The 13,538-nt window shown below is 37.1% G+C and overlaps 1 protein-coding gene across 1 annotated transcript; it reads right to left on the bottom strand.

The window, feature by feature from the left end:
- Positions 1-5,474: 5,474 nt before the first annotated feature.
- dock (SH2/SH3 adaptor protein dock) lies at positions 5,475-13,462 on the bottom strand. The gene is made up of 7 exons (XM_073081144.1): positions 12,962-13,462; positions 10,981-11,174; positions 9,339-9,596; positions 8,288-8,375; positions 7,418-7,608; positions 6,656-6,824; positions 5,475-5,822 (listed from the first exon to the last, which is right to left on the bottom strand). The coding sequence occupies exons 1-7, from the start codon at positions 13,064-13,066 to the stop codon at positions 5,610-5,612; spliced, it is 1,218 nt and encodes a 405-aa protein (XP_072937245.1). The 5' UTR covers positions 13,067-13,462; the 3' UTR covers positions 5,475-5,609.
- Between the last annotated feature and the right edge of the window lie 76 nt (positions 13,463-13,538).

Raw genomic sequence — 13,538 nt, 5'->3', positions numbered from 1 at the left:
CAATTTCGTTGGTGCTCCTAAACGGGCAAAAGTTATGATATAGCCAGCTCGTGGCTACATACTTAAGACAATTGACTGGGCTGACGGCCTCCGCGAACCAACCGAATAAATATTGCAATGATCCCTCGTAATTACAAATTACTTGTGTATTTGATTTCAAGAACACTGTTCATACAAACATACTGCTCGTTTAGATGCACCAATCTAGAGTTACATTGCCATAAAGCAACCAAATCCGTATCAAAGCCAGTTACTTTGCAAATTCTACTGATTTGTGCATACAATGTCTACCGTTTCCGTTCTCTCGATTTGTCACTTATGGGAAGACTTAATTAGTTAATTCAACCAGATAAAATGTTTAATACGAAGCGAGTAACGGAAGAACTGTTGAGTGGCGTCAAATGCGAGTGGCCATGTAGATATCCTGCCAAGCCGTTTCCTATAACATTATCCCTATTTTGTTCCTAAGAGCCTACGTTACAATTGAGTTTGCCTCGCATTAAAACTCTAATTACAATATTGAGTATAAAACGTATTAAATACATCAAAAAGATCTAGTAACTTACTATTCCTCCGCCTTAAGATATGAACGAAAGTAACACGTAATCGATACTAAAATGATCGACGAATTTCTTCCAATAAAACGAAGTCATATCTCGAATGTATCACAAGTAATTAATTATAGTACCCACGTGAACTAGAAACGACATCACCATTATGAAAATAATACTCCGCACAAGATTCCGAATAGTTTACCACATTAATGCGTACGCAGCGATGTTGCATTTTTGTTTACGTAATATATATTTTACACTCAAACCACGCAACATATCTAATACGAGAATTCCTATTCCTATGGAATTCACGAATAATTTAAAGCCATTATCTTACGACTAACACAACGTATCTGCTCTGCCGTCCGTTTCTGATGTCGCTTCTAGTACCTTAGGTTAATGAGTAACGTTACCGAGGGGACATAAAATGGATGTTTCCCCGCACAAAATAATATGAAAAATAGTTTCCATGTAAAAGCATAAATTTCTAAATGCGGTCCATCGGGTATGAACGCGGGATCACCTCCACAAGCTATTCACTATAGTACAGTGTCGCTAACTTAATACTACGATTCGCATACAAATCTCCTCTACACTTGGTGCATCGTAAATGATTAACGTTACCGAGTGAAAAAGAAAACATTCGTAGAAAAATAAATTGTCCCATATTTCTTTTTGTATATTAATACTTTCCGTATGGAGTGTGAGTTACAAAGGGGTGCATTGGACGAGGTCGTTCCGGGAAGGAACAAATCTAGGCATGGTACAATAATATTACCACCGGCACGTTATTGCTGACGTCCATTATTAATAAATCAATCTATCTAATTTTCGCCTACCAAAGATCAAAATTTGACAATTTCTGCCTACTAGAATTGTCAATTGCGATTTTTGGTAGGTACAACATTGGATAGATAGATTATTAATAACGTGCTTAAGTTACCAGGATTGCCATATACAGATAAATATATCCCTAACTTAATATCACATTAAGATATTTTCTCCTTTCGATTAAATGTTTTATTTGGGATATTTTTACCGCTGATGATATGGTAATCGTAGCGTAGTAACATTATCATACCTTGGCTTTAGGGATGTTAAAAAGGCAAAATATTAGACGGTTCTTATTAGTAAAAGCGAGAAGCCAGCCACTTAAACTTAATCTACGACGCCCGTAGTGTTCGCGGGTCCATCTAAGGTCGCATACACTTTAACCTACGTATATTATACACCGCACGATCGATCCAATTGGTTAAAAAATAAAATACTGGACCATACAACTCGATGTGATTCGCATTTAAATTTATATATTGATATAAATTATAACTAGGTAATCTACGATATTAAAATATGAACTAAATGAAACAACACAAAAGCTGCCGCGGATAAATCTCACGTGTATTTGTGGCATTGCAACAAGAGTTGAGATGCGTGCATCATGGGTGGGTTTATAGCAAAGCCAACAGTCAGCGGCGACAGCCTGCATGACTTTCGCCCGTTATTAATAATGATCAAAGTATTCAATTTTCGACTACCAAAGATCTAAATCTGTCAATTTTTAGTAGGCAGAAATTGTCAAGTTCGACTTGGGTAGGCAAAACATTGGATAGGTTGATTATTAATAACCGAGGTTATTTTATCATGCCGGCTATTTCCCGCAGAATCAGCTGATATCTCAACGCCCTCATTAGAAATAAAACCGGGCCGTCGCTACAGATTTAAAAGAAAGGTACACATGTGAAGTCGGGTTGCATACTTTTAAACACATTACACGCGGGTCTCAGTATTATGAACTTGTCGTTGCACTGCAGCGTACCTTAAACATATTTCGTAAGAATATATTAAAACAATAATTTTACATTTTTGTGTACATAATTTTACATAAAATAATTGTTATTATTATTGAATACCGCTTATACCTACGCAAAGTATCGCAACCCGACGCGATCAGCAAAAGCAGTAAGCTTATGTTTGTGATGCCGGCGTATTGACTAGCGACAGTCACTTCAGAGGAAATCCCACCGCGCGGCGCAGGCTCGCTCACCACTACGAATATTTATATCCGAGAGGTCTATCTTTATCCATCACGGGTCATAAGCATCTGACGTGATTATAAATGACCAGATAGTTTACTTAATGACAGGAAACATAGATAAGCTTCCGAGCAAACGGTACATTCGAAGCCTGCGCCAATCCAAACATGCCATTGGGAAAGGTAATTCGTTGTCAAACACTAGAATTTAGTTAAATCTCAGTCACACCACACTCACTAATCAGACTTGTTTATTTGTAGCTGTAGTCTATTCTGCCTTAACTTAAAGTTATATCATAACTTATTTGAATAAACCATACAGTCGCATTATTTTAAAACGAACAAAACCTCTTGGTATTATAAGATTTTTAAACATATCCGATTTTTTTAAATGAATAGACTACACACAAAACGATAATAAAAATAATTCACGCATACACAGAACCGCAGGCACGTTTGACGTAGAATGTATACATAAGCTGAATGTATAGATGTTTGTTATCACGAACAATTTTGAGTAACAAACCAATCAGTGCCAACTCATAAAAAAACTATTGAAACGGTATAATTATTCTTCAGTATTTTAATGTTTCAATTACATGTATGGGTGTGACTATGCCCATGTTTATTTCAATTTGTCAGACGTGCCCGTCGTAAACATTTCCCGTATCCCCACATTTGTAAACCATTCCACGAGTTTCCCTGACACATGACTTACATTAACTTACGTAGCCAAACATCACAAAATGTACACAACAGTTGTATAAGTGTATAATATGTATATCACATGCTTTGTATGAAGCATTCAAATATGAAATAATTTCCGCCCCTCACTCTATATCGAGAACCTCAAATCTTTCCAAACAAAACACTCAATTACAAATGTATATAACTTTTAAGCTAATTGTATAACTTGTATATAATTGGCTTATAATATCGAGTGACTATTCTCGTAGAACCATTTTGTATAATATATTTTATTGAAAACTACCTACAATTTATATTTAAATTATATCCATGAATAGTTTTTTTCGAGACAAACTTATATTATTCCATGTAAAATTAATAACTGAGATTATATTAAAAATGTTTGTATATAAGCTCGAAATATACGAGTTTCCTGTGAATAAATAATAAAATATTGATACTTCAACTAATAATCACAATCAGCATAAAATTGCACACATTAATAATACAACTACATAATTCTACAATTTTATACTGTACCGATATAGGTTAAAAATTAATAATGATCGTGATGTACACAAGAATTCTCGATATGAGCTGCGGAGGCGTCGTAAGGGGTACGAAACGGAGTTCGACTAATTAAAAAACTCATTATAAAATTACGCTACTTTACTTATATGAGAACTTATTAAATAATATGATATAGAAATCGCTCTTATGTTAACTAGAATAGAGAATGCTGAAGCCAATTTTTTGGTTTATTATTTATTGTTATATTAATAATTATTATAGTCGGTCGTTGCATCAACGCCGTATTAAACTAGATACAAAGAGTATGCTATAGGTGTTCGTCACTAATTCAATCGTCCAATGAAATGTGCGTATTTATTAGTGAAGCGGTTAAGTGTCGACCCACTCAGGACCATCTTTATAACGTGAAAATGAACGTGACGCGGGATTATAGCCTTCACAATATGGGCATTAAGTACTGGCTCCTGAAAACGACCGCAACATGTGGCATGCCATTGCACAAAATTATGGTAGTAATTGAACGCAGTCACATCAAGTGACAGTTTAACCACATTTTGTGCACATTAACTGCTTCATATTGAGATTGTCATCGTAAATGGCCATTATGTCTGGTTTTGAACGCTATTCTCCAGAACACTTTTGTTTTTAACGTTGTCCCAGTGGGCTGACGTCGTCTTCCTCTATATATTATCTAAGGTGTTATTGTTATGGCGCGTCTTACTAGACCCTAACAGGTGTAAGGTGGACGAGTGACGAACTATATTTTATTTTAAAAGTTGATGTATCCATAAAGACGTTCCTTTAAATCTTTGGAGCGTTCCATTTAATTATCGTGTCGTATAATGACCGCAAATTGTCGTTCATAGTTTACCCCCAATAGATACGCACAGTAAATTCTCTACGTTCAATTATGAAACGCCGTTTCATCGTTAGACTACACCGTGGCCAGCGGCCAGTCCACGTCGAGCATCGTTCTTGGCTAATTTATATGGAATGCGATTTCGTAAATTGACATTATCACTAAGATTGGATAACGGAAGCTCATTAGTATACTTGAATGTATTATAGTTAGAAATTGTTAATACTGTGAGCAGTTTCAAAACTAGAATCCTGTCAAAGATATTTAAATCAATCAAATAGTTACAAAAATATATCGTATGTAGAATAGTTTAGTCACAGAACATATAATAAATGCAAATTAAAAGAAATGCCTTATGTAGAATGTTCATTCAATAAAACTTATGTTAGGCCTCATATCATGAGATAAATTAGGAGAAATATGCAGATTAAAGCTAATTCACGACAGACGTAAAATCTGACAGGATGCTAGTTTTAATATTAAGATATTAAACTAATGGGAACTATCAAAAGTATAGTTGTTTGTCTCTCTCACATATTAAAAAAAAAAAACGAGATAGAACATTAATTATAACTTTTCACTTTCTAAATACTAATCGTCAGTGTATCATAGTCAAAAGGATTATTTTAAAATATTCTATTGGAGAGATAAGACATAACCGAACAGGTAATACAATATAGAGTTAATGTAACCATCATATCGTATGCGTAAAAAAGTTAATATTAAAATTTTCATTATAAAATGTGAATACTTTTGATTGGCCATCGTTTTTCTGAACTGCATATTTAAACCGTTAGTTAAGCTGTTATTTTTCTTAAAACGTAAATAAACAATTCTGTTGGAGAAGCAGAGGTCGATTTGGATATGATGTCACGTGGTGTCGGCGGCTGTGACGTCGCTCGGTGTCGGCGGCGGGTGCGGGGTGGCTGCGGGGGCGGGCGGGGGTTCAGCAGGAGGGCGGCGCGCGCGGCAAGGGGCGCACGAGGTAGAGCTTCTCGCCCTGCTTGTTGGTGTAGATGGGCGCGCGCTGGTAGTGCGCCACGAGCTGGTCGAGCGCGGGGAACTTGCGTTGCCCGATGCAGTACAGGCTGCCCTCCACGTGCACGCGGAAGTGCTTGTTGCGCCCCGGCGCCTTCAGCGACACCGAGTAGTCGCCCACCTGCAACCAACCAGATAAAATCATATATTTGTTATAAATTACGTTTCAATTGTATGTTTATTTATATAAATATAATTTGTAGTATTTAAATAACTAATCTTAATTAAATTACTGGGCCGCGTTATAACTTAACTTTAATCATTTTAACATCAACAAATATAAATCTATGAGTGTTATTATAATAAATGTGAAGGTGTTAGAAACCTTTACGATTCGATTCCAAAAGCACCACTGCCACAACAATTTCTGCTTTATAACAGCAGTATTCAGTGTTGCTGTGTTCCAGTTTGAAGGGTATAGTAAAGGTGAAATACTTATTTAAATAAAGTAATCCGACTTAGTCCTCAAGGGCAACAGAACCTGTGGCTGATGTCAAGACTTTTATTTGGGGTTCATTACATATGTCCATGGACGACAGTAGCCACTATAAAATTTGAGCAAGGGAGATCTCCCGCCGGGCTAGGTGATCATGCCCGGGGAGCGGCCGTGCTCCGACAGTCTCCGTTTGGAGCTTGTGTATAAGCAAAATGTTATAGAAAACTTCGATAGCGCTATTCAGCAGCGACATCTCTTGACGAGTAGCGGGAAGTCGCTACAAATTTTATATATAAAATTCTCGTGTCACAGTGTTAGTTACCGTACTCCTCCGAAACGGGTATACCTATTTTCACCAAATTTTATATGCATATTCAGTAGGTCTGAGAATCGGCTATCTATTTTTCATACCCCTAAGTGATAAGGGTCGTTCACCCTTAACTTTTTTTTATTTACATGGCAAACCAACGTTTGCCGGCTCAGCTAATTTATTAAAGAAACGTGTAAAGGCGACTGACGTTGGTCTCGGAGTCGCGGATGAGGAAGTCGCCGTCGTGTCCGTGCTGGTTGAGCAGCGCGTCGCAGTGCGTGCGCGTGATGGCGCCGTAGTACCAGGCGCGCCCCGCCGCGCCGCCCGCCGGCCCGCCGCCCGCCGCCAGCGCCGCGCGCGCGCCCTCGCCCGCCTCGCTGCACACGCGGACACGTTATAGCCCGCTCCACATTTTCGCGAGAATCTCAGGAGAATCTCGCGAGAACGCGCGAAAACCCCGATTCGTATAGGCTCCACATTCTCGTTTCTCGTGCTTTTCTCGCGTTCTTGCAAGAATGTGGAGCGGGCTTATATCTCACGGTCGCAACTAACACATAATTTTTGAAAACTATAAAGAGAATCGAAAATTATTCTCAACTATAAAAAAAACATTATTTTCTAACATTTTTTGCCAGTGTTAGAGAATGATGAAAGTTCCTTTAATAAATATCTATTTTTCGCCAGCCAACAAAATTTTGATTAGTTTTCGGCCCTCCCAATAATAATAAAAAAAAAATCAATATTTCTGAACCCATGGCTCGGAACAACAAGTAGTACCCGAAATTTTTCGTGTCCCCATATATATTCCTGACCCACAGGTTAACACATTGTCTTAATTTAATTTAATAGATTACATTGATCTATGTGTGTTCTTAAGAACTTAAAACTGAAATTTAGTATTAGTATGTATTATAATCATAAAAAAATATAAATTATATAAATAAAATTCAGATAACATAAGTGAGGTTACCTGTATGGCTGCGCGAGGTAGTCGGCGAGCTCCTGCAGGTAGTTGCGCGGCACGAGGCCGAGGCGGCCGCGCGAGTCGCGCGCGCGGAACCACTCCGGGTCTGACGGCGGCCGCTCCACGATCTCCAGCCGGTCGCCCTTTTCGAATGACAGCTCCTGCTCGTTGTTCGACGTGAACGAGTAAAGCGCCACCTAGAAACGTAACACGGACGTTTTTTTAAATATTTGAACCTGACGATAAAGCAGACGTGCTACCTGATGGAAAATAGTTATTTACTAATCAACCCTTCTTCCTCCGTAACAGACTAGGTGTTAGTGTTGAATAAAATCAAATAAAAACATTTTTTTTTTCATAATAGCACTTTGGTTCTTTGCAGAGCACTTTTTTGAATGTCAATAAAACTAACGCCACTTCACAAGGTGTTTCGTTATGGAGAAGAAGCGGCAAAAAAAACTCTATAACACACATCTTTAAAATAGTGATAGACATATTGCACAAATTAGATCAGTGTAAAAAATAATATCCTCTCTACAAATGAAAATGAGATAGACACAATATATTTTTCGAAATTACGTAGGAACGTATTAGACATTAATTATAATTATTCATAAATGTGAAATTAAACATCGTGAAAGGCGTGTAGCCTGAAAGTTCTCTAAAAAAAGTTACACGAAGATATTTCATGTCCATCAATTTGCACTGGGTCAGCGTGGAGAACTATGCACTACTAACCTAACTCTTATTCTTCTCAGAGAATAGATATTCTAGGAATACCTAATCATAAAACTAGCAGACAACAACAGATTCACGTTGAAGATAATAATAACAGTGTATTATTTTCCTTGAATTATGTTGAATAATATAACTTACAACAATATCGAGAACGTTTTCCGCCATCGCGTACGTGTGCACCGGGTCCTCGTTGTCGCCCTCTTCGCTCGTATAGTTCGACGGGAACCTGCACACAACGTTAATAATCTTTAGATGACCAATTGCTAGTACACATCGCTAATAGGAAATGCTCATACAACTGATAACTTTCGTTCTCGATAACAAATGTGCAAAAGCTGCAATAATTGTTTATGTCAGTCATCATTTAACATCAAGCCAATAGTGCTTCAATCATTAGTGTTTCTGCACTTTCCATGTTATAAAAAAATATTTACGTCAGATGCTTCCCTTCAAAATTGTCTGTCTACATGAAGTTGTCTGAATCATTTACCTAGCCCAAGTTAATAGGTGTCTAATTAATGTATAATTTGTAAGCAATGAAGAAATATTTCCGCTAGATCTTATTTTTTGGCTTACGTTAAAAGTGTTAAAATAGTCCCTTAAAACACGGAAATTCATTACGATTACGAAAAATTAAATTATTTAACTGAATACCGAATACTGCAAAGACAAATTCTAACCTGTATTCTAGAAATTCTATTTAGGTAACAACCTAAATATCAGTCACGCCCCTATGACATAATTTTGGTGTCCTTAAAGGGTTCATTAAAACTTATAACCACTTGCATATTGATGCCGGTAATCCCGAAAAAGCAGCGAACAAACGCACATGCATATTTAACACCAAGCATAAAGTTTTTACGATCAAACGTTACTGAGAGCAGAAAGGGAGATTAAAAGTGGACAAAAATATTAATTTAAAATTTGAATATCTTATTAAGACTATATCATTTATAAAATTGGCAAATAAGTATACAATTTACCTGGTAATATAGTCACTGCAAAATGAATAACAAAACCAAACACAAAAAAGACCAAAATGAAGCATTTTACACAGGTAAATTTGTTTTGGCGCGCCCTTCAAACCAGCAAGACCTCAGTTTTATACTTTTTTATGTCGAAATAGATTAAAACGACATTTTTATTAACAATGTTAATGTATGGAAAGAATAATGTGTAGTTCACTGACCAGCCCGTGTGCCCCTGGTACTGTCCTCGCCACCAGCCATCGTTGCTCTTCTCGAGGATGAGGATGCGCGTGCCCTTGGTGAGGGAGAGCTCGTCGGGCTGCTGCGCCTGGTAGTTGTACTTGACGACGGCGGTGCCGAGTGCCTCGGCCGGCTCCACGCGGCGCGCGCCCGGCGACTCCGCGCCGCCGCCGCGCACCGGCGAGCTGTTCGACGGCAGCGTCTTCGACCCGGAACCCTTCTTCACCTTTTTCTTGATGCTGGGGAACGTCGAGCAGTACGATGAAGGTGACGTGTTGTATAAAGCGCGCGCTTCGCTTCGATCGTACACGGAATGCGTTGACATGTTAAACGCTGTTAAATTCCAAAGCGTCCAGTATAAATTATTGATTGACTCGAAGGCTAATCGAATACAGAGGGTCGCCCGATCAATTTATCTAGCACTCGTAGAAACCACGAACGGACTATAGCTAAATAAACAATGATCAGCAAAATTATATTTCAGGTTGACTCTCCGAGAGCTACAATTCGAATGTAACTGTGATGATTTTAGTAAATATTAATTTATCGTTTACCCGTTACTGGAATAACCACAATTAATTAATTAATGTTACAATAGATAAAACATATTCATATTCGACATTCAGTTTTCATCCTTTACTACTACCTCTGTACATACATGTGATTGTAATTTAAACAAATTACATAATTAATGCAATAAATGTATAAACAAAATGTTTTAATTGTACTACTTATGCTTGGGAGGATACCATGTAAATTAACAAAAAGGAAACAATAACTTATGAAACCCCCATCCAAATGAATCACATACCAATGATTAAGAATATTGAGTAACATGTGGCAAGTTTTTTTTATAAAAACAAGGAAAATATTAATAATTCAAAAATACTTCCTGAATGCCTAATTCATAATTATTCATAACTGATCTTAAAGCTGGAACACATAAAATATAGACAGTAGGTCCCTTTTATGAGATAGGCACAAAATTGTTTGTGATATTCCACCTTAAGGGTAGCACCCTTAGCGTGGATTAAGCCATGACAGTATGTTTGAAAGTCTGCCGAATTTCTAGCAAACACTTTGTTGTTGTTTGTTGTGTTTGTCTTTCTGGTTACAAATAATAACACATTTGTTTCATCATTTGTAGAGTATCAAGTTCTAACAGGGTTAAATAACGGTAGAAATCTTGAAGAAAAGAATCCAGGAAGGTTTGCTAAGCCAAACTGTTATCCACATACATTCCGGAGGATTGGTTTTTGTTACAACTGTATAAAATTTGATAAAAAATGAACCACACCCATATATTTGTGCATATTTTTTTTGTAATTTTATTTAATACATAACTGAAAAAAATTCTGATAAATTTAACTTGTTTGAAAAATAAGTTGATGCCCACATCATGAGTACACTTAATAATTCTTGTACACTGCTGGGCACTAGTCTCACCCCATGTTGCAATGCTTGAAAGAAGCTCATTTTAAAGAGCTACATGTCATAGCTTTCTGGGAATTCCACAGGACAATCTTTCCTAATGTCGCATATATGTGGTAAAAAGGAATATACAAACCACATAGTGAGAACATGTTTCTGCAACATTAAACATTATATTATATACAGCCTTACCTGTCGAAGAGCGAGGGTTTCTCCTTCTTGACATAGTTGCTGGGCACGTAGCCGGATTGGCTGCGAGCATTCTGCACGCGCCACCAGTGCTTGGAGTCGTCCAGCAGCAGGTACCGCTCGTTCTTGCGCAGGTCCAGCTCTTGCGCGCCCTGCGCCGCGTAGTCATACTTCGCCACCACGTAGCATACGTCGTCCTGGAAACAAAAAACATTTTTCTTTACAATATGACTATATACATAGCACACGATAGCTTTTAATATGCAACTTAAAATATGCATATAGCTATCCCGATTGTTCTGTGAAGTATGGATCATTGTTTTCTAAAAACGATTATGGTGAAGTGGAATTATATAAATTAAAATTAGAGGCTACATATGCAATTCTTCAATTCATAAATAATCTTAAACATCAAACAGATGTACATATGACCAAATAAAAGATTATAGATTGTATAAAGCTGTGGAACCATTATAATATAATTCAGTCTAGTTCTTAAATACTCACTTACACTTACAAATTCTGTTGTATAAATTATATTTCATATTACAAATGGATCAAAACTGCCTCAACTGAAAAGATGCAGTGAGAAACTTACAATCGTAACATATTTATGATCTTATCTATAGAGATAACCTTTAAGAATGTTCTCAGTCAGTAAACAAATGCAAATATTGACCTGAATTATGCAAGATATGTTTTTAAAATTTCTCTATGTTCAGAGCTAGTGTAAAAAACTAGTGCAATCCGATACGAGAGTTAATTACCATAATTATGCTTCTCGCTTGTTACAATAGTGACAACAATTCATCCGCACATACATTATATGGACAAAATCACACGAAACATAAAAGCTACTTTGTACACTATAGTACACAATTAAAACTAACACACACACAAAACATCTAAACCTTTAGTTATAGTATTTAATAAAGCATCTAATAAGTAGTCAACATATAAGTCATCCATCCAAAATATTGATCAAAGGTTAATCATCATTGTTAACAGCAAATAATAATATGTACATTCATTTATGATTTCATCACCATGAATATACATACAGTAGACTACAAAAATTCTTTATAAATTGCATTGTATAAAGTATAAATGAACAAACAGGATGTTTAGTAATTACAAATGTGTGTTGAGCAGTTAGCCTTAAGGCTAACTTAATCATTCAACTGGTTTAATTGCCAACACTATGAACTTCCTTTAGTATCCAAGATTCAGTTACACAGCCACGAATAACTTAAAATGTTGTGTGGATGTTAAGTGGTTATTGCAACCACTGTACACGCATATTCAAACGTCAAGGACAACTCTGGTACTACTTATTCCCGTTACCAGACAATGTATTACTCTGTACTACTCTGAAAGTACAAAAATGTATTACCTATTGTCAGTGTATTCTTTTCTATTCTGTAGTTGTGTGCACTAACCAGAAGAATACGGTTCATAAGGATGGTGGCAGCAGTCCTCAACTTAAACCATATACACAGGATCTTAGTCATATCAAAATAAAACATACTTCAAATGTCTAAAGATAGTATGCAACTGCTTATTATTCTTTCTCCTCATATAATATGAACTAGTATATAGTTGTTCTAGTATTATCTTGAAAAATGTATTTAATTTTGTAAAACTGAATGTTACATTTTATGTAAAATTGTACACAACATAAACAATTCTTCATATTCCAAATACACATTCTAGATGTAGGCAAAGACAGAGTAATGAATATTGTTTAATTTCATTTGTAGTTCACTATCATGTGTAAACTTATTTACGTTTCAATTCATTCATGTTTTTCTAATTACTCAGGTAGCTTTTTATTGACTAACTTATTTATTTTATATAAAATATTTTTGACTAATTCAACCAAGATGTATCAACCAAGATTGACTTATTGCAAGTGACTTCACTAAATAAGTTTTTCAATAGCAGACCAATTGTTGTCGAGGTCGCTATAGGCAGTAGGTGGTACCTGTGCATTCTTCCCGTGCCTCGAGTTGGCCATGGCGTGCGGCGCCGGCAGCGGCTTGTTCGCCCACACCGATTCTGCGGCGCGCACCGACCGCGTCTCCAACATGACACCCCGGCTGGTGGCTCGCTGCCGCCCTCACTGCTCCATCTCGCCGAGCGCCGCACTCCGCCGCACTGCACCACACTGCACCACCACGCGCACCACGCTCACCACCACCACACACGGCTACTCGACGCCCGCACTTCGGTACCACTACAAAAACCACCGATTGTTTGTTGTAGGACGTGCGAAAATCCGATCGAAAGCTCTCTGTCGATCAACCAGAGATGTCCACCGAGACCACACGCTTACACCCCACCTAACTTAATTTTCCTATAAGTAAACTATTTAAGACTATTTCTTTACAATGATTATCACGTTTTTGGTTTAATTTTCTCACAATATTATCACATTTGTGAATTTTTATGAAAATTTTCACATCAGTCGGTGGGGCAGCGACGAATCAATAGACAAAAGAAAGGATTTATTTTTATTGGTGGTCTGAAACATAGACAAGTTGGAGAAATATAGTTATTAC

Source organism: Epargyreus clarus, unplaced genomic scaffold, assembly GCF_041222505.1.
Source record: "Epargyreus clarus isolate Ecla_fem2 unplaced genomic scaffold, WU_Ecla_fem_2.2 ptg000015l, whole genome shotgun sequence".
NCBI classification, from domain to species: Eukaryota; Metazoa; Arthropoda; class Insecta; order Lepidoptera; family Hesperiidae; genus Epargyreus; species Epargyreus clarus.
This window is presented reverse-complemented; position numbering and strand designations above follow the sequence as displayed.